A 26,732-nucleotide genomic window follows, 5' to 3' on the forward strand; every position below is an offset into this window, starting at 1 on the left:
CTTTCAGCTACAGAATATCAAAAAAATGTTTTTGCCTAAGAAGGTGTCTACAATTATGAATTTCAAAACTTCATTGAAAATACAAAAAGAACCATTCAAACTGGTCGTTGAAATTAAAAACTGAAGTATTTATTTATTTCAGTTGGTAATATATTTGTGTGTGTGTCCATCATGTTTTCAGTTAAAGTAGAAATGTGTTTGAAATTTGTCACAGTTTGCTGCTTTCATTGCACAATACCTCACAATGCGGATAAAAATACGTAAAAAAAATAAAATAAAAACATAATAATATTGGCACATGCACAGAAAATACACTGAATCTGAAACAAGCCCCCTCTCTCTCAGTTCACTCTTCCACTTTGCTTATTTTCCAAAGCCTAAGGAGGAGCAGCACCAATATTGTTGGAGTTATATTGCCTCTTTTAGTACCTGTGGCACACAGCCAACTTCTTTTACTTTTCCTTCATTTTCTGAAGGTTTGCCTTTAAAACAATGTCATGTTTTATGGGCGAAATTGAAGGGAAAAACAGACAAGAATCTGTAAAAGCTACAAAAGTTAAAGCTTTTTAAATATTGATAAATCTTACTCCTTCTTTCACATACAGGACATTTTTATTTTTATTTTCTTCACATTATGACTGCATAACATTAAATATATTTGCATGATGAGATGTATCTTTAAACATCCAGGAAGGCCAAACCATTTTTGTTTTATTAATTGTTTGTTTTTTTGTCAGTTGGGAACGTCTAAGTGGCCCCTGAGGCTAGCTATGCTAACTGCTGCTAACTAACCCATCATTAGTCTTCAGTGAGTCAACACTGAAGCTGTTTGGAGAGTTTGTTGGCATGAAATTACACCAGACTGACAATATCATACGATCATATGTAGTTCTGTTGCCTCCGTCTATGTCACAGTTTAGGTCAAGGACTTTACAATGTAAGCTAATGCTAATGACGTTAGCATTCCAGATGCTAACATGCTAACATTTCAATTGTTGCAAACATTTAACTTGTGTTTGAGTCTGTTTGTGTGTGTGTGTGTGTGTGTGTGTGTGTGAGAATATATATTAATTTGTATGCATTTTTTCCTTATAATTAACTTGAGTTCACAACATCAAAAAGGATCAAAATCAGATTTTAGGGTTTACCTATCTTTATGGCAACATTTTGATTATCAAAAACAAAAAATACATAACTTGTTGATGTAATAAGTTATATTTTGTTGAATCAGAATATATTTTATTACCTGTCGTCAGGCTTCAATTTTACATTTCAAACATGATTGAGACAAGAATGGCATCATGACAGCAAAGACAATGTCAATTTTTAATAACAGAAGGCCTGAAATGTCTTCATTTAACATTTTCATAAAAACGCCTTGATTTGATCGGCTTCTTTTTGTTTTAAACCAACAAACCTCTGCAATTCACCGAAATACAGTTTCTCCTTACAGTGGCCGAAGTACATAAATATCAACACTACTGTATGCATTAAGGGAAAAGGAAAAGAACACACACACACATGCTGCGAACATGCACAACACACAGCTACACACAGTATACTGAACCTAGTAAAGGAATATCTGTCATTGACAAAAGGCGCGGTCTTCGTATTAATTTCCAGGAACTTCTGTACCATACTGCTGGCGAAAACATGAAGAGATCCATTTGTTCAAGGAGCATTTTCTTCTCTGGATTTCACAGTGAATCATGTAGGTATAACAGTATTCACATGACACATACAGACTGTTCCTACCGGACAGCTACAAACCAAAAAAAGCTCTACAAAAATGATCAAATGAATACACAATTAAACTTACAATAATACTTACAATGAATTATACGGTGGGCATCTTCTATGAAATTAAAAAAGAAAATACCCTTAAAAACACACACACACACACACGCACACCTTTTATATAAATACTTGTTCTAATAAATTTGGCGCCATAGCTGGCTTAAAAAGGTCTGAAAATCAAAAACTGTTTTCAGAAAATCAGGCGTTATTATCTACCTGTATATTATGCATATTATTATTCATTACAAACACTGACTATTGTCTATGATCCAACCAGCCCAGGATGAGTTTACACATCTGAACTCAACATTACAGGGAATATTGTTTTTTTCTTACAGCATTTGAGTTTTTGATTGTCACATCACAGTGAAATGTGACTTTATTGGAGACGTACAAGAATCAGTTTGTTTCTGTACAAATGTGACAATGAGGATAATTTTGGCATCAAAAATGTCACAGAAATATGATCACTCCATGATATGTCATACAACACAGACATTATTGCAGACACCAGATTACAAAAGACAATTTTCCCCCCATCTAAATCATTACTATGTAAATTTAAACTTCATAAAAACAGGTTCAATAACATTGGTTTCCTAAAATAGACAAAAAAAAAAAAGACAAATTGTTTAAAGTGAAAATTCTTTCAGATGCGGAGCGACTCTTTGGAGTGACACCAAAAGAGACATGCAGCAAAAATAATGTCATACTTCAGAAGAAATAAGACTGAGGACTACAAAGCAGTCAGAAATGGAATAATAGCACAAGCCTAGACAGCTCTCCAGTGTTTAAAAAAAAATGCCTTTGGTCTTTTGTTTCTCTATTCTGTGTTGCTGTCCTCCTGCTACACAACGAAGGAGCAAATTCCTAATAATAGCAGGGCTCAGTTTGCCACGTATTGCCATCTGTGGGGTCACTATCTTCACCGGCGATGGCTTATTCCATCAATGCCTCTCATCACGTCTGATTACCAGAAACTGCAAAATAATGAGCCGGATCGGGTTGTATTTCAATGTCGACATTGCTGCACAGCTGACCAGACAAAAGGACGCCTGTGCTCACTTTTTCGGGTAAAGAAACTCTAGAAAAAAATCAAATAAAATAAATCACATATAAGCAATCTAAAAATTCACACACTTGTGTAGAAAAAGACATGACGCAAAGTGACAGGGCTGCTTTGGTATGGCAGGGTGACTCATCATTTTATAATGGCACAAAACATAAAGGGCAAAAACAAAAAAAAAAAGGAGGTATGAAAGTTCACACACCTCAGCAAAACAAACCAATCAAAACATTTCAACATTGTCTTGATTACAAAAATACCTTTTTGTGTTTCTTTAAAATATCTAAAAATGTACAGCATTGTTTTTTTCCTCTTTTTTTTTTGAAAAGTCATGCTTTAACATGTATTCATTAATTGTAACCTTAATATGAATGATATACAGAATAGTAATAGTTCTAGTTGTATAATAAGATTAAACAGTAGCACTTTAGCCACACTTCCATCCAATCTGGCCCTGCAAAGGGGCTGCATATGAGCGTGTTGGCACTCCTTTGGTTGTCCGTCCTGACACTTGCATTTGCAGGTTGTAAAGCAAGACATCGGCAAACGTTGGAAAAGGCGATGCAGTCGATCAATAAACAAAAAGGACGAGTGCTCCTTTTCCATGTATATGTCAGAGGAGGTGTAGCCAAAGCGCTGCCTCATAAATCTAGAGTAAGTAACAGTATAAAAAAAAAAAAGAGTTGCAGGGACTTTGGGGTGGATGAAAGAGGGCGGGGAGGGGGGGGGGGACTTGATGTGTGATGGAGGCTGGGGGTCTAGTATGTCCTGAGGCCCATGCGGCTGCTGCTGCCTGAGAAAAAAAAAGGGAGAGGTTGCCATGGTCACCGCACATGAACCTTGTACACTAATGAAAACACAGGGGATCATGTGGAACTGTTGCACAACACGAGCCCATGAAATCAAACACAAAGGTAGACGCTGTAATGAAGACACAGGATGAGAAAACATATTTTCTACTTTCTCCTCAATCTCTCACACTTGCCTTTTCCGTGCCAGGACCCCACACACTTTCATCCCACAAAATATCTAATTCTGGATCTTGTTTCAACACATTTTGTGATGTGCAAAAAAGCTTGTACGCAGATGAAAGCTGACACAGTGTCAATATGGTTTGGTGGTTCTGCTTATTCCCCCCAGAAAAAAAAAAAAAAAAAAAAAACTGCATTCACACCATATCTACACATCCACGTCAGTTGTAGAGCCACAGGGGAGAGGTGTTCTGCTTCGGTGGCGAGGTGGGATCTACACCTTTCCTCCTCGCCTGTTGGGAGTCAATGGCTGCCGAGTCCGAGCTGCAAACTCACCGACGCTGCGCTGCCCCGAGAGCTGGAGTCGGGTCCTTCCTCGTCGTTTCCGGCAGGACACAAGGAAATCAGCAACGCCGTCACAGCCGGCCACGGCCACCATCACACATCAGGAACCTGGAGACACAAAAGGAGGCAACCGCTTTAGTGGATTTAGTGAAAAACTCAGCTTCAGTTCAAAGTATCCTTTATGGGTTAAACTAAGGAGAAAAATTAATCAGTAAACTGCAAGATTTCTTGACTTATTTGCTACAATCTAGACCAAAAGCACTCGAGGAAGTGAGATCCTACAAGATGACGTTTTCCCTTAACTCCTTAGCTCCGTTTGTTAGGCAGGATTTCTGTGTTCATGTACAAGATCCGTCCAGAAGTGTCTCAAAAAATCCTTAAAAAGCTCTGAGGATGTGAAATGCTCCTTCTGATAAGTGAAATCATTGTGACCAGAGGTGTCAAAAGTATTCACATTCATTACTCAGGTAGAAGTATAGATACTAGAGTTTAAAAATACTCCTGTAGAAGTTGAAGTATCAACTCAAGTTTTTTACTCAAGTAAAAGTATAAAAGTACTGGTTTCAAAACTACTTAAAGTATAAAAGTAAAAGTAATGTAAGGGGGGAAAAGCCATTAAGGACAAAAGCCATTGAAAATGAATGTATCTTAGTATAATGCAAATATATTAAAGAAGCATATATGTGTACTATTGAGCATTAACATGTGTTTCAGAGAGCAGGAGATATGATGACTAGTTGCCTATAAGTATTGTAACGGTGCAAAAAGTCAAACTTCAGAGGCATGTTATCATTTATCCTAACCTTTATTGGAATGTACGTCCAAGTTTAGTTGCAGGAATCTGAGGGAATGGATGTAAGAACAAAACTGGACAAGAACATCTGAAACAACCACAACCAAATTCACTCTATCCGGATGGAGCAATTTAACTGGTTAGTTTTTTTTAAAGGCCCAAATGAAATAGAGTAACGAGGCTGTTTTTAAAATGTAAGGAGTAAAAAGTACAGATAATTGTGTGAAAATGTAAGGAGTAAAAGTAAAAGTCGTCTGAAAAATAATTACTCCAGTGAAGTATAGATAACCAAAATTTCTACATAAGAAAGGTGACAAAGTATTTGTACTTCGTTACTTGACACATCTGATTGTGACATTCAACATCAGTCAACATCCATCTTAAATATTGTTATTCTTATTTTCGAAACTTTCTGTCCAGCTCCAAAAAACGAGTGGTGGGACCGGATGTCTTGAGTAGTTATCCTAAGCTTCTGCCCAACAACCGTGTCCCCCATGACCACACACACCCCACCCCGCCACCAGCAGACCGAGAAGAAAGGTCAGATCTCCGGCCCCCTCACCAGATGTATCTCCAAAAATAGACGTCTCGCAGAGACCGTTGTGACTCCAGTTCAGAAGAGGAGGGGCGGGCCCACTCATTGAAACAATAAACAATTACTAAACCAAACATGACCTTAAAAGAAGAAAGAGACAGACTGAGTGAAGAAGAGAGGCGAACAGTGGATTTTTGGAGGGACACGCATGGCCTAGCTGATGCCCCATTGCGCGTTCAATCAGGGATGAGGGAATCGATGTGTTATACAGCTGCTTGACTAAACTGATGCGACGCATGCTTCTGGATCACCCTATTTGTTCTGGCTGAGACACCAAGGTTAAAGATTGGGTTGATCATTGAACACGTCTGTGCGGATTAGGGATAGTTTTAGAGATTTGCAGGCTTAATGTGTTACATCGAATAACTGGGCCCAGGCACATAATGTGAGATAGGTAAACAAGCGGTGTTTGAGAATGTGGGAGGGGGCTGGGGTTTTCCTGCGAATCAGTCGGGTTTCTTTTCTCTTTATTTTCAACTGGCTTTCAAATAGTGAATGTTCCTGGTTGTCGTTATCTCTGATTGCGGATTGGTTTTTACAAATGAAGAACAGAAGATTTGCAGAGGTCAATCATTTGTTCAGCACAAATTCCAGTAAGCACCTGTTCTTTGTGCTTAAAAATGTAAGTCATTTTCTGGTATTCAAAGGCCTCACATACTCTAGATCTTGAACAAAACAATAATTTGGACTCTGGACATTGAGGAGGAAAAGCTTCCACTTTGTTTTACATGTATAGAATACATGATTGATCATTTAATTGCTTACACGAAGGGCAGCACTTCTCTTTCAAGAGAGAAAGGAGGAAAAAACTGAATAAATGAAGTAGAGGTCGACTAATTATTGGCCAGGCTGATTATTGAGGCCGATATTTAGTACTTTTATAGCCGTCATTACTGGAAACTGCTGATACAATAAAATAAAATAAAACCTAATACTGTACTCTGACAAAGCCACTTTATGGTCACCGCACTGTGGTACTTAAGTTATTTTATGAGCTGTCACCACACATCAGCCTGCACCTACAGTACCAGAGAGGGCAGAGCAACATGTTTGCAGGGCGAGCAGCCTCAGCTGGTGCTGACTTTGTCTTGAAAGAGAAGAGTTGATGATGCTGCAACCAACACAGACCTCTACTCCCAATGCTGCAAAACACCAGCTGCCATTTTTCTCTCAATAACACCATCTACGTTCTCTTCCCATTGCAAATGCACAAAAAGCTTGGGGATGGACTGCTTAGTAAAGCAAACTACAGTGAAATAAAGGGAAAAATGTTGTATAACCATCATATCTGAAATAACTCCTGGTGTGAATGCAACTTATTTCAGCTCTGAATGAAAAAGTATTTTAGTTGCCCCTGCGAGTTGGTATTAACATGTAACGTAAAAATAAGTCTATCTATTAATGTTATCATTTTTCTTAAAGTTTAATTAAGCACATGCTTTAATGCATTTCAAAAAGTTGTGTATGCAAGTTTGATTTTTTTTTTTTATTGTAAAAGTAATGTTTTTATTTTTGCTGCAAACATATATCAGTTTTAATGTTAGTTTATTGGTCTCTTTCATTACTAATTATCTATCAATATCATCCCTGAAAAAAAAAAAAATATCTACTGATCCCCATTATGAAGCCAAATAATAGTCTAATAGTCCAGTTTTATAAGATGGTAGTAACTGGTAGTAAAAAAAGATGTGATATTTATAGTAATGAATTTAAATTAGGGCGTTGAGAGTATTACAACCGGTTTTTCTGTCAGAAGGAAAAGACTGTAAGTAAAAGACTGCTGGACGGATGCTGATGCTCTGCTGGAAGAGTGAAAGTGGTCTTTGAAATGATGTCTGTGCAGGAAGCGACCGCACCAGAGTGTTCCCTCCTGATCTCTACCTGGTCCTGAAAGAGACCCCCGTCTGAAGCCCCTTTAATGCGAGGAAAAGCCTTTAGACCCTGGCTGTGTTTCTCACATACCAGCGATGTCTGCTGGAGCTGGGTGGGGATGAATGCAGCTGCTGACACGCTTCCCGCTCCTGAGACACAGCTATACTATAAACCTGCGTGTGTGTGTCTGTCTGTCAGCAGGGGGTGGGAGAAAAAGAGTCCCACATCCTTATTAGAAAGGGCCCCAGCTGGCCCTCAACTCTGCTGCAGTGCTGGTTTGACCAGCAGTGGAGAGGAACCACTAGTTTTGTCAGGCTATTGGCCGAAAAAAGGGCAGGCAGCCAGACAGCACACGCGCACGCGCACGCGCACGCGCACACGCACACGCACACGCACACGCACACGCACACGCACACGCACACGCACACGCACACGCACACGCACACGCACACGCACACACACACACACACACACACACACACACACACACACACACACGCACACACACACACACTCAAGAAAGCATGATGGAGCTTCACACCCACACCTCCCCATGTCTTGTCAGGTGGAAAATCCGGATTACCTTTCCTGCAGTTCACTAGACATTAATGTCCACTATTACGTTGTCTTTGGATCCTACTCATCGGTGCAGCTTGAAAGTCAAATAAAATGTAGCTTACAAATGTTCAGATGAATGATGGGGCTCTGCATCCTGGGGGAATTGCAACAACATAACCTTAAATTATGGTAGAAAATGTCAGGTACTCATTTAAACTTGCATGAACTGGCACAGCTGTAGATTAAGTGATCAAACTGGGACTTCCTACGAGAGGCGGGATGATACCACGGCAACGACTGAACAACCACAAACCTCCCCGGACCGTGAAACTGTAAGCACCTTTGAACTCCACAAAAAAACAAGTCGGTCTTCATCATTTGCAACATTTGTAACGCTGCTTTTTATTGAGTGCCTCCTCAGTAGAGCACAAACTTTTCAACAGCGGTGTAATAAACATTCTACGTTGTGCAGCCTCGGCCCGAGTTTATTCCTCTTATTTTTGTCCTCACTCACTGGATTGTATTGCATAAATAAAGTGTACTTTTGTAACAGCCTGCCTCCAAACAACAAGTAACTAACTTGTTGACTTGACTCATTCCATGGAAGAGACACGACGGAGCCCAAATACACCAGGACTTGTTTGCAGAGCTGCAGCATGTAAAGAAGGGCGGGTAACTCAGCGGGGGGTCTTTGGGGAGACTTCAAGGTGCAGATACTGTGAAACACGAGCATTCGTCTGCTTTACTGTGGCAACAAGGTCACTGAGGCAAAATGATTTACAGTTGATGGAACTAATTGCATCTTTGCATTGCAGATATTTAGCCTTTGTGTAAACTACATTTGTTTGTGAAATTTCCCACTGTAAATATTATACCAAAGAAATTCTTAAGCCCTATTTCAGTGATTCATGCTTAAGTGGTTTTATTGAGCCATATTGTCCCACCTCTGTTGGACTGTGTTAAGCAAGAATAAATGCAACATGACTTCATACTAGAGATGGGCGATATGGACTAAAAAATGTATCACGATAATTTCTGGCATTTATCCCGATAACGATAAAAATGACGATAAAAAAAATACCAATTCAACTCCATCTTTTTAACTATAAATCTATCTCGCTCTCAGATCCGCCATGTTTGTTACACAAAAACGTATCAACGGGAATTTATCCTTTTTTCTTTCTAGTTCATTTCTTTCTTTCTTTCTAGTTCATTTCTTTCTTTCTTCCTTCCTTCCTTCCTTCCTTCCTTCCTTCCTTCCTTCCTTCCTTCCTTCCTTCCTTCCTTCCTTCCTTCCTTCCTTCCTTCCTTCCTTCCTTCCTTCCTTCCTTCCTTCCTTCCTTCCTTCCTTCCTTCCTTCCTTCCTTCCTTCCTTCCTTCCTTCCTTCCTTCATGTACGTTGAGCGTCGATTTAACGCAGAACCATAAATCAGCTTCACACAAAAACGTCATCAACGGGAATTTATCGTTTTTACCAGGAGATGACAAATTCTTACCGGGGGAATTTTTTTGCCGGTTTATCGTGAACGGTAAAATATCGCCCATTCCTACTTCACACAAAGTTTACTTTGCTGATAAGTTCATCTGAGATTTTGTCCATCCTGAAGAAGTGTTGGCGAATGTTAAAAACAATTGCAGAAACAGTTTCTGGGCGCTAATTGAGTGGAAAGCAGCTGCAAAGAAAAGTGCCCACAGTGACGTCTGTGGGTTTTCCAGAGTTAAAGGGACAGTCTCTGGAAACACGTGATGATATTAAAGAGAGATTAGTCTGCATTAAGAGCATCATTAAAACTCCCCTATAAAGAAAAATATCAGCATGAACAAATACACAAGGAAGGGTTTTAATTTGGTCTCATTTGGATAAATTGAACCTTTTGTTTTGTTTCCATGCTAAGCGGTTGCCTGTGGGAGGCTCTCTGTTGTACAAGTTAAGTGTGCTACTGGCGTATTTGTCTGTAATTATCACAGCAGTCTGACTGGATGTCTTGGCTTTACCTCACCCTCCACTGTGAGCCGGATGTGGGGAAATTGTTGTTTTATTGAAGGGTTAATATCCACAGGGGCAGCGTGACCAGCCAAACAACTTCCTCCTGGTTTGATAGGAGTAATTATTTCCTTCAAGCCCCTCCCTACTCCACTCCCTTCCTCCTTTACCCCCCTGATAGAGTTTAATCCCCCGACTTCAGGTCATCCCAAGAGCTCTCTTCCCTCCGTTCCTCATGCGGTATATTTCAGTAGATTTCAGAAACAGACCCAGGAATAGAAGGGGACGGTGGAGGACTAGCACCAATCAACAGCTTGATGAATGCCAGCCTCCGTGCTCGCACCAACTCCCCGCCGACTCCCCCAGGGACTGGGAGGACATGTCTCTTCCTGTCCCGAGACACTAAAGGGAGGGTGACAGGGTGACTGGCGCCGCGCGTACACGCACACACGCGCATAACACGGCCGCACGCACACGTACACACAGTCAAGCCAACAAAGATGCAGAAGCGAGCAGGGGATTTGTTGTGCTTTGTGGTTTTGTTTTTCTGCAAGAACAACAGCGTAGGGTTGGTCTGAACCCGAGAGTGCAGCACACGCTGGGTAGCTCACGCAAGGTTACGGCTGACTCATGTACTTATTTAAGTACTCATTAGGAGCCGAGTGAGTGCTGCGTTTACCGTCTGCAGCTCCAGTAAAATAATTCAACTCTAATTTACTTTAAATAAAACCCCACGTGAATCAATTTTTAATAAAACTCATAAACGCAGCTCGTCCCATAATACGCAGGTACTTCAGTAGTTCTGGGTGCATATTCCACATTTATGACCTTCTGGATCCCATCTTCCATCTTCTGTGTCCCATCTCTTTTTACAATTCTCCCATGTACACTTTGGTGGAATTGCCAAAAAAATAAGGGAGGGGGGGTTAAATTAAAAAATGTATTTCATCATGTCAGGCTTTGACAAAGTGACAAATAGGTTCTAATATCAGCTGTTCAATTACGACAGTGTTCAGGTTTTATTGAGGCAATTGCAAGCTGGTGTTGACAGCATCAGGCTTTGCCGTTTACATACGAGACAGTTATGTTCTAGCAACACTTTTTTTCGGATCAAATTTTGGAAAGAAGAGTCACGACTTATGTTAATGAGTTACCGCTAAAATGCAAAAAGGTGTGTGGGGGGTATTGTCAAGAATCGGGACAAAAATCAACTAATCATTAGTGGCACAAGGAGAGAACATCAATATCCTTTACTTAACATTAATGCAATCAATAGTTCACATTAACAATTGACGAACTGGCCATGAGCAAGAGTCAGTCACAGCAATAACGCCAAAGAAAATACAAGAGCTTTAAAAACTGCAGCTCACTTTAGCTCTACAAAGAACTTTGTCCAATTTTTTTTTTCCAAATTGTACGAATGGCACATTTGACATCTGGCTAAATATTTAATTAAAAGTGAGTTTTGATGCCCACATCAAAACTGCCAGCAAGAATCCATCTTATCACTTGAAAAACCATCTCCAGAGTCAAACCGTTTCTCTCTCTCGCCAACACAGAGACTGTGGTTCATGCTTTTAGTACATGGATTACATGGACTGGATTATTGTAATTCTCTTTTTTCTGATCTTACTAAGAAAAATATTTCTCAATTACAGTTATTCCAAAATTCAAGACAAGAAAAAGAGTGCATATTACACACATTTTTAAGTCTTTGCACTGGCAACCTGTTTCTTTCAGAATTGATTCTTAATAGATTTTGTCCTCCTCATCTGTCAGAGTTGCTTACATTTTATGACCCTTCTCGGATTTCAAGGTCTTCTGGTGGAAAATGTTTAACTGTTCCTAGAGTAAAAACAAAAACATAAGGTAAAGCCTTTTACTATCACGGCCCACGTTTGTGGAACAATCTACCAGAGGGCCTGAGAACAGCTGAAAGTCTGGACGACTTCAAAAGGCAACTCAAGACGCACCTTTTTAATTTAGTTTTTAATTAAGTTTTTACAATTCTTAATGTATGATTTAACAATATTTATATATACATATATGCACGTGTGCATAAATGTATGCATATTAATGTTATCTTAACTCCACCCGCATTTTATACTTTTATTAATTTGATGAATATATTTATTTTAAATGCATTTATTCATTTAGTTAGGTTGTTCATCAGGTTGATTTTTTTTTGTTTTAAAGATTTCCTCCATTTTTGCTGTTTTTAATATTTTTGATATGTGTCTACATGTGTCTAGTTTTATTGTGTGCGATCATGAAAACGTGGTGGTCGTGATGTGGTGGTCGAGGCTGAGAGGTTTGGTTTTTTTTCAATTGTGCTTTTGTTTTAGTTATGTAAAACCCTTGGTCGACAAGTTGTATGAAAAGCTCTATACAAATAAAATGATTGATGGACTGGTTGATTGAAGCATCAGCCTGAAGTGGAATTTCAAAAGTATTATTAGACTATATCAGACTTCAGTTCAGACACTAGTGGTTGGACTCCATGAATTTGCTAAACTAAATAGTAAATGATAAGCACAGATGTCACTTTCAGTTGAGCTATATTCAGTCTTTTATGAATCTCCTTATTCACACACATAAACAAACAGAGAGCTTCCATATTTACTTGGGGTTCAGCATTTTGCTCGGACCAGCCTCTCTGAGTGTCATGAGTAACTCTGCTCCTTAAACCACAGCTGGATTTTACTGCGGACGTTGAGACGGCAGCAGGGGTGCACTGCACAAACTCAAAATCTTACCAGGAATATTTGCCTTATTTCTAGTTAAAATGTCTAAAATCTCATTACACTAAAAACAAGAGTCATTACCAGAAATATAACTTGTTATTTGACAATTTTCACCTGTTTCAAGTAAATTTTCCCTTGAAATAAGTAGAAAAATCTGCCAGTGGGACAAGATTTATCTTCTCATTACAAGCAAAAAAATCTTGTTCCACTGGCAGATTTTTCCACTTATTTTAAGTGAAAATCTACTTAAAACTAGAGATGCACCGATCAGGATTTTGAGGGCCGATCACCTGATCACCGATCTCGAAAACCAGTATCGGCCGATCCCGATTTTGCCGATCACCGATCACAGCGTGAAATCCATAAATTCGCCAATATTGTTGTCTCATATACACGACACTGACATTGTATTATTAGGTATAAAAATTAGGGGATTATGTGTAAACTCGGCTTACAAAGAGTAAGTGTAGTTTAGTGGCTTCAGCTTTCCTGTGGTAATAATTATGTACATGTGACCAACACAGACAACAGCAGACATGTCACTCTGTAAAAGTTGACACAAGTTGTAAACTATAAACCTTAGTTTTCCTGTGGAAAGAGGAATTAAATCTTAAAATAAAAATGAATTATGAATTATTGAGCTTTGTGAAAGCTCTAGCGGTAGCATCAGCCGCATGTGAGGAAACTCTTGTGAGTGAAGCAAAACTCTTCACACTAGAGCTCCACATGTCACTCGTGAAGCGACCGACACGACTGTCGTCCTGCATGAGGCTTTGGACTGTAGGCCTATATAGTCTGGTAAAACTCCGACGGGATTTCATCAGTGAAATAATTACGACGCAGCAGCGCGCACCGCGGATCCAAGCTCCAAACGTGTTTAAACCCGATCTCTTCTACAACTGAAAGCGGTTGATGAGCAAAGCATATGAATTCATTACCTTACGATGTAGTTCTTTATTTTTCTTCCTGTCGTTTATAAGTCTCTGTTACAGGTGTTGCAGCTGAGCGCGTTATTGCGCGCTCCTTTTTTTTCTCTCCCTTTTTTCTGCTGCAGCCAACTTTGAAAACTCAATAATACACCGTGTGAAGAACTTTCAAATGTCTTATCAGCTTCGTTGTGTTGAAATTCTTTTGTAACATTCTTCCTCATGGTATCTCCTTTGGACACACTTTGCAAACTGCAAATTTGTTGTCCTTTTCAGACATTGTAAAACTCCCGCACCGGCGAGGCCGGTCATGCTCCCTCAGGACCGCTCGGTCTGAGATGCGGGAATGCCCGCGCGGGCGGCGTTTGTTGTTGTTAACGTCATCAGATCGGCCGCTCTGAACTATTATTTTCCGATCTCCGATCAAAGCCGATAGGGCCATTATCGGCCCGATCCCGATCGGGGGCCGATCGATCGGTGCATCTCTACTTAAAACAGGTAAAAATTGTTTTTTCCAGTGATGAGTCTTGTTTAGAGTGTAATGAGATTCTTTTTTAAACTAAAAATGAGACATTTTAACCAGAAATAAGACAAATATTCTTGTTAAGATTTTGAGTGTTTGCAGTGTGAGTAGAGACATTGAGGATGTTCTGCATTCAGCAATCTCATCCAGCTCCTCCTTGGGGATCTGGAGATACACCCAGGCCATCTGGGAGATATAATCCATCAAGCGAGCACAGAGAGTCAGCTATCTGGCCAGGTGATGATGCCCAGTAGACCTTCGAAGTCCAGGGGAACGTCTTTATCAGTCGCTCAAACTACACCCTAGATGAGCAGTGGGTCTTCTCTGCAGTGGTCCTGGGTTTGCAAACTTCTCAGCTGATCTCAGGTCATATGAAGAAGGGTCCATTTCAGCTTTTTTTCTGTATTAACTTCAATTATGTCATTATTGAAAACCTCCAATGTTATTGCTAACAACAGTGGAGAAAAAAAAACGTGCAAAATCAGGACTGAGCACAATTAACTACAGTTCAAGCTCTACAAGTCATTTTTATGTACTGTATGTACACAGATAACTGAAGTCCTCTTAGCTTTGTGCCTTTAGCTTTAACCCTTAAGCCTGAGTCAGCATCATCCAAAGCCTCTTGTGACCTGTTTGGTCTCGAGGATGGCGCATAAGGACAGCAGTGTGTAACCAAGCAAATTAAGTTATTTTTTTAATCACTTAGCAGCCTCTATTTGGTATCGTGTGATCTTTGCACAACACACTGTCAGTGCCTTTCAGTAGATTAGGGTACGGCTTTAGACCAACTGGTGAATAAGAAACGTTTGCCTTATTCCTCTGCTTCCTCTTCAGCATTTGAGCATGGCGCAGTCAGAGCAATACCCCAGAGGTTGCAGCCAACCTCAGGTCCCTTTTCCTTATTTCCTAAGGACTCAAAGATACTTGAACTTGTCTAATTGAAATGAACTCTCCATCTTCACCTGAGGGGAGCATGCAGTCTTTTACTTGGAGAGAACTAAGGTCACAGACTTGGAAATGCTGATCTGCATTCCAGCTGCACAGTCAAATAAACATTAAAGGCCGTCCAAAAGATAATCATCTTCAACACCATCATCAAAAAGCATCATTTGATCCCAGGCTAAGACAGCCTCTTCTCTCCAACGATGCCTTCAAACTCTGTTCATGAAAATCACAAACACCAGCAGAGAAGACGTGGCAAAGTCTGACTTTTTTTTAGTCCACCAATCACATTGGAGTGGCAGCCACCCAGTCCCTCTCAAAGATCTGTAAGTTAAAAATAACTACGATTTAATTACTGAATATTAGTTGTCAAATAATTAAAGAAAACTGTGTCGGCAGTGGATCTGCCATAAAAAGCAATACACCAGAGAAATACTAAAGTGTCTAAAAACTCCTTCAACGCTGTACTTTGGTGAATACACTGAGTGCATTTTTACCAGTAGCTGTATCAGTGCTGCAATTCAAAGCAGCTTGTATTAGCATTTTAGTCATATTTGCTGAGCTCAACTTGGTCTCCTTTATCAATCTGTCGGCATTGAGTCTCATTGTAAATTCTGTTTCAGCCGTTGCTTTTGATGCCTCGGATCAACTGCAACATCAAAGCGGAAAAAGCTGACCCTCTGCAGCATGTGACCCGAGCAGGGAAAAAATAATGGAGTTCCCCTTCAGATGGCACCTTTTATCTCTCATGATGAAGCGTTAGGAGTGGCTGTGGTTTCACTGACCCACTGGGGCTTTGCGCTCCCAGTTTTACCTCTGACTGGTTGATTGTTAATTGTTTGAAGTCGACCAGCAGATATGAGACTAATTAGCTTGTTAGTTTGGGAGTCAGCTGGATGGAAGCTTTTCATGTGCGGTCTAAGAGCAAAGAGAGGCCACTTAGTTGACGCACGTGCAGCGACATTCCCTGTAATATTCTGGACAAATGTTTAGGAAAACCTCTGCTCCTGTTTATGCAAAGTGTCATAACATTTAGGGAAAGTAGTTTCACGCCACAGCAAATGTATACTTCTCTGATACAAGGGTATTTGTGTTTGTGCGTAAATGCCGTTACTTACACATACTTCAGCAGAACTGCCTGGACTTCCATCCCTGAGGAGTTCCATCTGCAGGCGGGAGCCAACGAATCTAGACACACACATATTCTCACATTAGCGTCACGTGAACTTCAGTTGTGGGAAACAGTGACGTGGGGAAGATCTTCCTCTTCCTTACAGGCCAGGACTAAAGCTGTTGCCGTACAGATTAGCAAGAATGGATCCTTTATACCCTGCAATTCTATGCTTGAACCAAATGGGTACCGTATTAAAGTCATGCGCAAACTTTATAATACTTAACTGCACCTGATTGTGTCGACTTATTCAGTCATTCCTGTTTGGGTGAGAGTTTCTTTTTCTGTATAGTAATTAAAACTAAAGTACCTCAAACTGCTGCACCTTTAAAATGTTTATACTGTACATAGAAATACCACATTTGTTTATTGTTTATTTTTAATACCAAAGAGCGAAATTACCGGATTCAAATTCCTTGTTGGACAATGTTTGAACCTGGCCAATAAAGCTGATTCTGATTCTGATTCTGATTCTAAGTGCATAGATCTGCTTCCTATATGGGTCAATGACGTGACGCCTATATTTTCCGAAAAACAGATTTTTTTTCAATTCAAAAAAGGTTTAAATGGATAAGAAAATAGCATATATACGACCAACCTGTCCCACATATGGACTCACTTGAATTTTACAAAAAATACTAGTTATTTGGGATTTTGTTGTTGTTTTAAGCGTCAAAATGTCATGTGGTGCGACCGTCCGACCAGGACTCTTGTTTTGAAAACTTATTTGAAATCACTCTAAATGTTTTTAAATCAATCTTCTGCCCTATCTTGCATGATTTCCAAAATGTCTTGTAATGTATAAGATTTATACACATTTATATTCATATTTCCATCATAATATACAAACAAAGTTTGACTGATGTCCATTTTATGAAATATCATGTGACGCGACCATTAAAATAACCATTTTTGTATAATACTGAAAACTTGTAAAAAAAAAAAAGATGTCAAGATGTTAAGGAAATGAATTTATTTTAATATGAATCACGGTTGCACCACATGACTTTTTTTAAGGCTAGTGCCAATTCATCTTGACAAAAAACTCTGAATTCACTTAATTTAAAAGTTTTATATGAATTTATGTGTACCCAACATTGTTAATGTTTGAACTACTGCAATAGATATTCTTTTTTTTATTAGTTTAAAATTGACCTGTTGAAAATCCTTATTCGTCATTGACCCATATACGGTCTTTTTTGACATCCATAAACATGCTTTTCTCTCTTGTACATCATGCTTCAAGCGGACTTATATTTTTTAATGATAAAAAAACCCAACTCCCTCCTCATGATGCAATAAACCTCAGACCTCTAAGCATTGGTTATGATCAAAACAAGTTTGCTTGACGTGGGACCTCGCAGGAGACATGGGGGCTTAATTCCTTTTTACTGCAAGAATCCATAAAAGGTTTGTCAGAACGAATTTCCTTACTCTCAGAAATTAATATTGCCCCCGTGGTTTCAATTTCAACTGAACAACGGGCCAGATCATATCTTATTCAGCCAATAAGAAAAGGAATCTTCAATCCAAACAGACAAATCTGGCTAAACAAATAGTCGAAGGAGACGAGCGATACGCATGGTCTCCCAGCAAAAACTTATATGAAGAACGCCTCAAACTCAAAACAGATTACAACTTTACCTCCTCGGATTCAATTTACAACAAAAAGAAAGAAAAAAAGCCACCACAACCTAATACAATAAAGTCACGTTTTATAAACAGGGAAAGAAGACGAGGGATGTTGCAGCAGTCTGGGAGTGTTGGAGGTATCAGTGATGTGACCTCCCCGGTCTAACTGCAGGCTATTAAGACCCAAATCACTATTCACATTTTTCGCACTCTTAATAAAAGAAACATTATTTTACTTTTCTTGATACAGAGCTCATTTTCCACCTTCATTCAAGACATTTTGCTATACTAACCAGGATAAGATTACATTAAGATGCAATAGCTTCTTTCATTACACAATGATGTAATTTCCTCTATACTTTATATTATCTTCCTCTTCCCCGCCATGAATAATGCAGTCTTCGTCCGTCTTCGACATGCTTTTGTTTCAATGAAAGTGTTTCATCAGGCATATCTGTTAACCTAAACATGCCTAAATGCACCTGCATATCAACTGTAGTTTGTGATAGATGAAGATCTGCAACTTGCAACTTGAATCCAGATATGCCTGGAAGACTGCTGGAAAATGATATTTGGGGAATAGGTTACACAGTTAGCATCGATCTAGATCCTCTCATATTGTTGTTGATAATTCTCCCAAAAGTCTTAATATACACACACTTGCATCGTGACAAGTTTGGGTAGGACATGTGTGTATTACAATTGGATTGTATTCTCCCTGAGCAATTTGTATTTGTGACAAAAAAAAATGTTTTTAAAAGCCTTTGGAAGAAAAATAATGATTTAAATGTCAAGACAAAAAAACTCAAACTAATAACACGGATGACACTCTCAAATCTGTACAGCTGAGCCTCGAGAGTATAAACAGTGGAAAACAACTAGCTGTATCCCAAAGATGACACACTCTCTTTATTAGCAGCTGATTAAAGTGGTATATAGCTCATTATTACACTGCAGTGAAAACGTGCCTGTTTATTGTCACATGATATCATATTTCAAATGAAATCTCAACAATCTGATTTTATTTCAATGTATCTGAAAGTATGTTGGAGGGCTTATTGTTTTTTCTCTGATCCATTACTTAGGAAAAGACAAAGTAGCTGATGTTAATGAGGAATCCGAAACCTCCTTTGAAGATTTACCGAACAAGATGACGGCTGTAAACGAACCAGGGAGCCACAAAGGTGAGCTCACGTTAACATGAATCTATAAAGTCATTTCAGACCAGTGGATGTATCTTAGGACTTGATTATATGCACATTGATCGCCTTTAGTGGTAGATGGCTCTTTGTGCCAGTGTGCGCACACATATCTCATGCATATGGAGAAACGCCAGCTAGACGGATTCAGCTTGAACTCTTTTGCAAGTCTGACATCATCGGCTTCGTCTAGCGTCGATGTAAAACCCAACCTACCGCTGTTATATGTGAAAATGTATTCTATACACTAACAGATTTCCCAAAAAGTACTTTGTCTAAAGTACTGCGAATAGTGAGTGATGAATAGTAGGCTGCAAACGAATCAATAAACATTCATAAATGTGGAGATTAACAGTGAGATTGCAGGATTACGGGTCGGCCTGTACCGAGCTGGCTCCATGAGAAGAAACTGCAGAGATCAATAACAAACTCAAGTGAACTCACAGCGGAGCCGTGCAGATTAGAAAAGCGAGATAAACTGGATTACACTCAGCTGAAATACAGTGATTTCCTTAATGAGGCAGATGACAGCAAAACTGATGATGCCAACCCTTCATGCAACCCGAGTTTTTTTGGCTTTGCAGCTGAATTTGTTTTTATTGATTCATCCAAACTAGAAGATGTGATCGAGAATGCTGGACACTTTTAGTCTGAATCAATCAATCAGTCATACGTGATGATATGTTTAGAGTTTCACTTCTAAATCCTTGATATGAATACATTAGTTTGTGGGACCCTTATTTTTATTAATTTATGTATTTTAAGTGACAGCAAATGGCACTTGGCATTAATTAATCTGTTTATACTGTTCAAAAATCTTTCCAAAGACTCTTTTTCAAAATGCTTAATAACCCCCCCTCCCCCCATGCATTTTAAAGAAATGTAATCATTTATAGTTTATTTTTATTCCTGGAAGTTCATGGGATCAGGTTCCTCTCCAGGGAAGGCTAAAAAAAGGACTGCACGTCTCAAAAGATGGACTTTTGAGTCAAATATTTATGAAACTCACTAATTTAAATGTATAAATTCAAGTTATGTCAAATTGTTGCTCTCACGATGCAGGCATAACAGATGAACATCACAGAGCGGCGCTTTGGAGATCATGGTTTCGAGCTATAAAGTGGCAGCTGCTATTTTTAAACTAACTTGAGCAATATTTAAGCCCGGCAGCAAAGGGAGATATGCTTTTTGATGATTTGAAAGAACTGCATTTTTTCACCTTGATATACATTCATTAACCACCATTCGGGATTAATGTGTGTCGAGTTAGAAAAAGGAAAGATCAACATACCTGGCTGCGAGGAAGATCATGAAATGATAATTGAAGTTTAACTTCTAGAGACAATGAACCATGCCTGCACTTATGCAGCAGAAGACAGAAGGGTTGGGTGCTGTGTGTGCGCTGGAGTGCATCAGTGTGAGGGAGCAGAGTGATGTTCGGCCTGACCACAGCAGTTGTTTGTGCATTAGGCTCAGGAACAGGTGACGTGAGGGGGGGGGGGGGCGACGACGGTGGTGGTGGTGGTGGTGGTGGTGTTTGTGGTGATGGGGGACAGGAGGGGGGTTTCTCCGGTTACCTGAGCGTGGAGCGAGGAGGGGTAGGTGAAAGCGGGTGGAAGGGCCGGCGACAGCTCCGCCGGGTACAGGGGGTATGACGCCCACACGTCTGGGCTGCTGGGATATAGAGCAGGCACTGTGAGCTCATCTGTGGAAAGAAGAAGAGGAGGAGTGGAGTGAGGAGAGTGGCAAGTGAATGGGTGGGTGCACAGAGAGACAGGTGGAGGTGGCGGTGATGGTGGTGCTGGTGAAGGTGCGCAATGCGGGATGTATGGATGGTCTAAAGTCGATTCCTCTTATTTACTTTCTTCAAAAACCCAAAGGCCAAACAATTTGTCCAGACATTATCAGGTACAGCTGAACGTCTCCAACTGGACTCTAGAGGCCTGTGAAGCTGTAGATTACTCCTCAGGTGGAAGTAGTTTACCTCAGCAATATATCGTGATCATAGCCTTTCTAAGAGCACATTCATGGAGATGAAAAACACTTCAATAATCTCATTAAAGCTACAACAAGCCACTCACTTACTTTCTCATTTATATTTAAGTATGGTTTCACAGGCGAAGAAGCACATCATCAATTGTCTACATTAGTTTATGTGGTTACGACAACATACTGTACGGAGTGGGTTCAGCAGCAAAGAATCAGCCTTTACACTGATGTCACAGCTCTTCCCATAAAAGCTTCCTTTCAGCATTTTAGCTGACATCTGAAAAATCTGCAGCACCCATTGATCACAAGCTAATGTAAGTTCGTGCCCTAAGCTAGTTGTTCAGAATGACTTTTGCATACTGCCATTCAGAATTTCAAACTTTCAGCATAAAACTCAGCCTGTATTTCAGAAATCGCAGCAACTCATAAAGTTAAATTAGTTTAATAAACTACTGTGATCTAGTTACTAGATAATGTATTTAGTCTGCAGCATTTTTGATGTGAAGCCTGGTTTTGCATATCTAAACCATATCCTGTCAGGGAACATGGCCTCCCTAGTTCTGTTGGAAGTTTCTTCGGTAAAAGGAGTTTTGACTCTATTTCTGCACGTTCATTGCAAGGAAAAGAGCTGAAACAGAAGATGTGATGCAACCTGTTGGTTGTTTTAAAGATTTGGCATTATATACATACAAGCATGATGAACTGGGCCTATTAAATGTTTTTGCTTTCTTAGTAAGTTGCCCTAATATTAATTTTGCTGCTGATGAAATGGCACTATATAAATAAACTGCACTGAGTTGATTGTCTCACAGGCCTGTTATTTCTAAAAGCTACTGAAGTCCCCGGTGTTAAATGTGGCATCTTTACAAACTCTTAACAGCATTTCCAATGTGAGAACAGAAAGCTTTACAGGTGTGGCAACAGGAGCTGAGAACAGTCCGTTACGACCCTATTTCAGGAGAAAATGAGAGGAAACCACCTCAGACATGTTGATTTACTTACTAGGCTGAGTGCAAAGTGCTTGGAGGAAAAAAAAACAAAGTGCACGAGTGGAGAGACAGTGCTGTGTGATGCAGAGGGAGTGCACAGCTAATAATTCAGACAACTCATAGCAAAACCATCAGATAGACATACAGTTTTGAGGAGAATTTCTTTGTGTTCTTCATGTCTCCTGGTGACTGTTTATCAAGGCATGATCAGAAAAAATTGGCTGATTTTAAACATGTCTTATCGGGAAATGACAGCAATTTGTCTCCTGGTGATTACGTCACGGTTTCATTAATCGTTTCCTTCCATTTCCCTCTGAGGCACCGAGTACCACCCTTTCTCTGGCAAAGAAAAGATCCGAGATAAGAGCAGTTTGGTCATTCAGGAGGAATGCGCCGCCACAGCTGTCGTATGTTTAACTATCAATGGCTGATTCTTATAAAATCTTTAACCTTTTAAAAAAATGTTTAACCAACTAGAAAAAAAAGACACAAAGCAGCTTTCCCTGGCACACAGAGACCTTGAGTCCAGTTTGAACAGAGCCACAATTAAGAATAAGCATGCACCGTTAATAAGTGATTTATCGACCAGGAGATGGGAGTATTTTTGTGAGAGAGCTCAAAACGAACCAGTATAACTGCATGAGATTGAACAGATCTAAAGCAAACGCTGTCCATAAAACAAGGACTAGAGTCATTTCTTTTAAAACACTTTAAAAAGAAATTGCATTCACGTGTTTACATGGAAACAACATTTTTCAAAACAGAACAAAACACAGTCAAAAAAAAGAAAAAAAGAAAAAGAAAGGAAAGCACATTTACATTTTACATTTTTCATGGACAGTCACAACTGCAAGACAAAAAAAAGACAAAACACCTCTTTTCATGGCACACACAAAAAATAAATAAAGGGAAACAGCTGTCCACTCTAAAATAAGCAAAGGAAGCGGCAGCACAGACGGACAAAGTAAGACACGCTCATGATGATCCGAGTACTCACATGGGTCTCTGCTGATGAACTGCGGGCCGGGGCTCTGCTGGGAGGGCGGGGGGTTCGGGGTGCCAACCAGCTTGTTCTTGGCCATCTTGGTGTTGGCTTTAGCAAACTCCAGACGCAGAGTTTGGGGAATCTCTGGATCAAAACGGACCCCCTGAGATCGACCAGAAGGATCAGTTAGGAAAAAATATTGTTTCCCAGAAACTCATATTGATATTCCTAAGAACTGAAAAGACCATAAAAGAGGACCGTGCTCAGGTTGAGTATTTGGGCGTTTACTCCAGAAATGGGATGAAAACAAATTCTCAGCAGTGAAGGTACGAGTTATTGCGCAATAAAGTTTATGTCAAAGTAAATTTTATGTACAAGACTGTGATAGTGAGCTACATGAACTAAGAGGATTCTTTTTTTTTACAATTTGAAATTTCTGCTGATGACTTAAAAAAGCTCCATAAACTAATGACTGCCGTAATTAAAGCATAATGGGACATATTATTTTTCACGAGGTTTCTAAAGAGCATAATCTGTGGATTTCACTCACTATTGGTTTGTTTAGAACAGGGGTCGGCAACCCGAGGCTCTAGAGCCGCATGTGGCTCTTTAGCGCCGCCCTAGTGGCTCCTGGAGCTTTTTCAAAAATGTTTGACCATTTTTTTTTTTTTTTTACTTTTTTTTTAACTTTTTTTTTCTCTTTTTTCCTTCCTTTTTCCTTTCCTTTTTAATATCAACATTTTGACTTTTCTCGAAATTTCGACTTTTTTCTCAACATTTTTACTTTTTTCACGAAATGTTGACTATTTCCTTGACATTTCGACTTTTTTCTCAACATTTCGACTTTTTTCTCAACATTGACTTTTTTCTCGAAATTTTGACTTTTTTTCTCGACATTTCGACTTTTTTCTCGCCATTTGACTTTTTTCTCAAAGTGCATAATGAAAAAAAATCTTCCCCTTGTTATAACTAATATAGATATATCCAGCATGTGTTGCCTTCATTCTAAGGTTTATACAAGACTTTTCATTTTTTGCGCCCCAGACAATTAGTTTTTTGTGTTTTTGGTTCAATATGGCTCTTTCAACATTTTGGGTTGCCGACCCCTGGTTTAGAATAAAACTACTCCATGCGCCCGTTCTTCCAGTATCTAAGTGTGTATGCATACTTGTAATCCTTATAAAAACAGCTGTGTATTTTCTAATTATTTCAACCTGTTATGAAGAAAGATACAGAAACGTATAAACTGGCAGAGGCTCAAAAGCCGGGCTCGTAAGTTCTCTCTGCAGAAATTTTCATCAAAATGTTGTAGAAACTGTCAAAATAAAAGTCAAAACCGTTTCAAACACCTATAAATCTGACCTCTGTTCAGCAAAGTCAACTCCCTCACATGTGTGCATTAGTAGTGGAGGACTTTCAAAACCTCTCAAAGAAGGTTTCGGCTCCAGCAGATTCTCACAATATTGATAGATGTTTGAACCCGGTTTGTGTGGCTAAAAACTTCCACATGTCCCAGGTTTTTCTTCTTTTTTTTCTTCCTTTTTTATATGCAGGTTGGTTCTTCTCACAGCTGAAATATGAAAACTGCAAAAAAAAAGCTGTTTATGCAGTTCTCAGGTGACTGGTTATCCTGGAAGGTTGCTTAAAATGAACAACTTGGGAGGCGTCTCTGTTGAGTGAGATGAAAGTTCGCCACATAATGATGCTTAATGATGTTAACAATTAGACACTGATGGTAACACCTAAAACAGCTGAAGTGTATAGTTTTGCCCAGGAAATGATAGTTGTGTGATAAATAACACAGAGGAAAGTGACGGGCGTGCTGTCTTGTGTTGTGTGCAGAGCTGAAGCAGACTAATTTAGATCACAGCGGTATCAGAAGAGTCTTTACTTCTGGGTTTCGTTGATTAGGCATCCAGAGGGATCTGGGGTGACATTAGAAAATCATGACTTTGTATAGTTTTCATCTTTCAGAATTTCCAGAGAAAAGTTACTGCTGAAATCTTGTTTATGCTTTGAAGCCTGATGCGAGCGGGACACCGTGGATCGCGGTGTTATTCTAGGTCGGCGCAACTGATGACGAGCAACACATGCAGCTGAAATTCATAACCTGTTGACACAAACCTGGCGAGAGAACAATACTAGGCAGATAAGCTCCAAGTATCTTGCCAGGCTCTCTACCGGGCTCTGAAACTGTAATTTTATATCATGAAATCATATCCCTCATTTGATGTGAGCAAAAAAAACGAACGCGAGAGGTGAAGACTTGGGCAAATTCTTGGGATGCAACTGCTAAAAAGCCCTCCGTCATGCCACTGGTCATGTTTTTTCTCCTCTTAGATCTACTCCAAATCATTTTTCCTCTCAATTACTCTCACTTGGGACAAATTGGGAATGTGGCACAAAAAGCTTTTTTTTATACTGAAAGAACGCTGCCGTCTGTTTACTTTGCTTGAAAGCAACCAGACAAGAGCAGAAGTTTAGCAGAGACTATAAACGTTCTACAATTAAGCTCATTCGGTCATCCGTAAAAGACACAGAGGAGCACAAAGGTCAGATCAGCCGAGCAGAAAACCAGTCAGGAGTGAAGTTCTCCGCTGTAAAAAGAAAAAAAAAAAAAAAAAAAAAGAAAGATCGAGGAGCTGCGGGGATGGGCTTTTTCAGCTCGTTCCTGCAGGCTCAGGCAAAGCTGAGCTGAAGCAAGCGAGGGATGACTCTTCTCATGAAAGATGGGGGAATTAACTAGGATAACCTTGGCTCAGTGCACTCGCGGCTTCTGCCGGTAGAGGCTGCAGGGGTATAATAAGCTACATGGCTATAATGAGGGCTGAGCGCGATACTGTTTGAACTATGTCGAACATCCACCTTGAAGTGCTTCTCAGCTTCTTCTGCATCTGCTGCCGCGGTGGTGACTGCTATTGTTGTACAGTAATGCTGTACAACGGAGGAAAAACAACCAAACCCAAATGTGAGCAAACAAAGCCGCCTCCCTTCTCCAGCTTTCAAAGTCTTCTATGTATTTCAATATGCAGAAAGATGTTTGCAAAACTCAAGCTTATTTCCATATGACCCCCGTGAGGGAGCTTCCCCCCTCCAAAGAAAAACAACAACGAAAAAGAGAAGAGCACTTTTCAATTCTCAGCACACTTAGAGATTCTACTGAAACAATGTGAGTGTTGTGGGCCCATAATAAGATGATAATTTTTGATCCTTTCCTCTTCTCCCTGCTCTGCCTTTGATTCACGCTGATATCTGGAGATCTGAAAGCTGACAGACTCCACTATCGTGGAGCCAATTTAGAGTAGTGTTGAAAAGCTCTCTTTTTTTCTGTGATCAACAAAAAGTCATAGAGCAAATGAAGGGGCAAGAGAAACACAATGGGAAAATGAAGGTGGGAGAGCCACTGTTCGTTACTGATTTTGGTTCAAGAAAGCTGAATAAAACCCTTTATATAAGAATCTGCCTCATCAAGGCTTTCCACTGAGCTACAGTCCAACGAAAGTGAGATTAAAATTAAACCCTAGATCAATATTTTCTATTTATATGGGAAAGAAGAGCTAATTTTCTCCTGGCCTTGCAGGATCCATGGCCAGGCTTAAATGAAAGGGCTTTATTTACTTAAAAAGAAACAATCGGATGATTCAATACTCA

At 39.7% G+C, this 26,732-nt stretch overlaps 1 protein-coding gene across 4 annotated transcripts in view; it reads right to left on the minus strand.

The window, feature by feature from the left end:
- Positions 1–1,294: 1,294 nt before the first annotated feature.
- The window catches only part of LOC133420841 (RNA-binding protein with multiple splicing-like), a 47,565-nt gene continuing 22,127 nt past the window's right edge, over positions 1,295–26,732 (minus strand). Inside the window, exons 5-9 of one of the 4 annotated variants that reach the window (XR_009770637.1) lie at positions 23,094–23,244; positions 20,696–20,823; positions 16,235–16,304; positions 4,171–4,287; positions 1,295–3,656 (exon numbers count right to left, since the gene is read on the minus strand). Coding sequence is in view for 1 of the 4 variants with exons in the window: in XM_061710698.1 (XP_061566682.1) it covers positions 16,242–16,304; positions 20,696–20,823; positions 23,094–23,244 (342 nt within the window). In the remaining 3 variants the exon portion in view is untranslated. Of the gene's footprint in view, positions 3,657–4,170; positions 4,288–16,234; positions 16,305–20,695; positions 20,824–23,093; positions 23,245–26,732 lie in introns of those variants that run through there. The other 3 variants (XR_009770639.1, XR_009770638.1, XM_061710698.1) reach the window with 3 other exon arrangements.

The sequence above is a fragment of the Cololabis saira genome, chromosome 20 (genome assembly GCF_033807715.1).
Source record: "Cololabis saira isolate AMF1-May2022 chromosome 20, fColSai1.1, whole genome shotgun sequence".
NCBI lineage: Eukaryota > Metazoa > Chordata > Actinopteri > Beloniformes > Belonidae > Cololabis > Cololabis saira.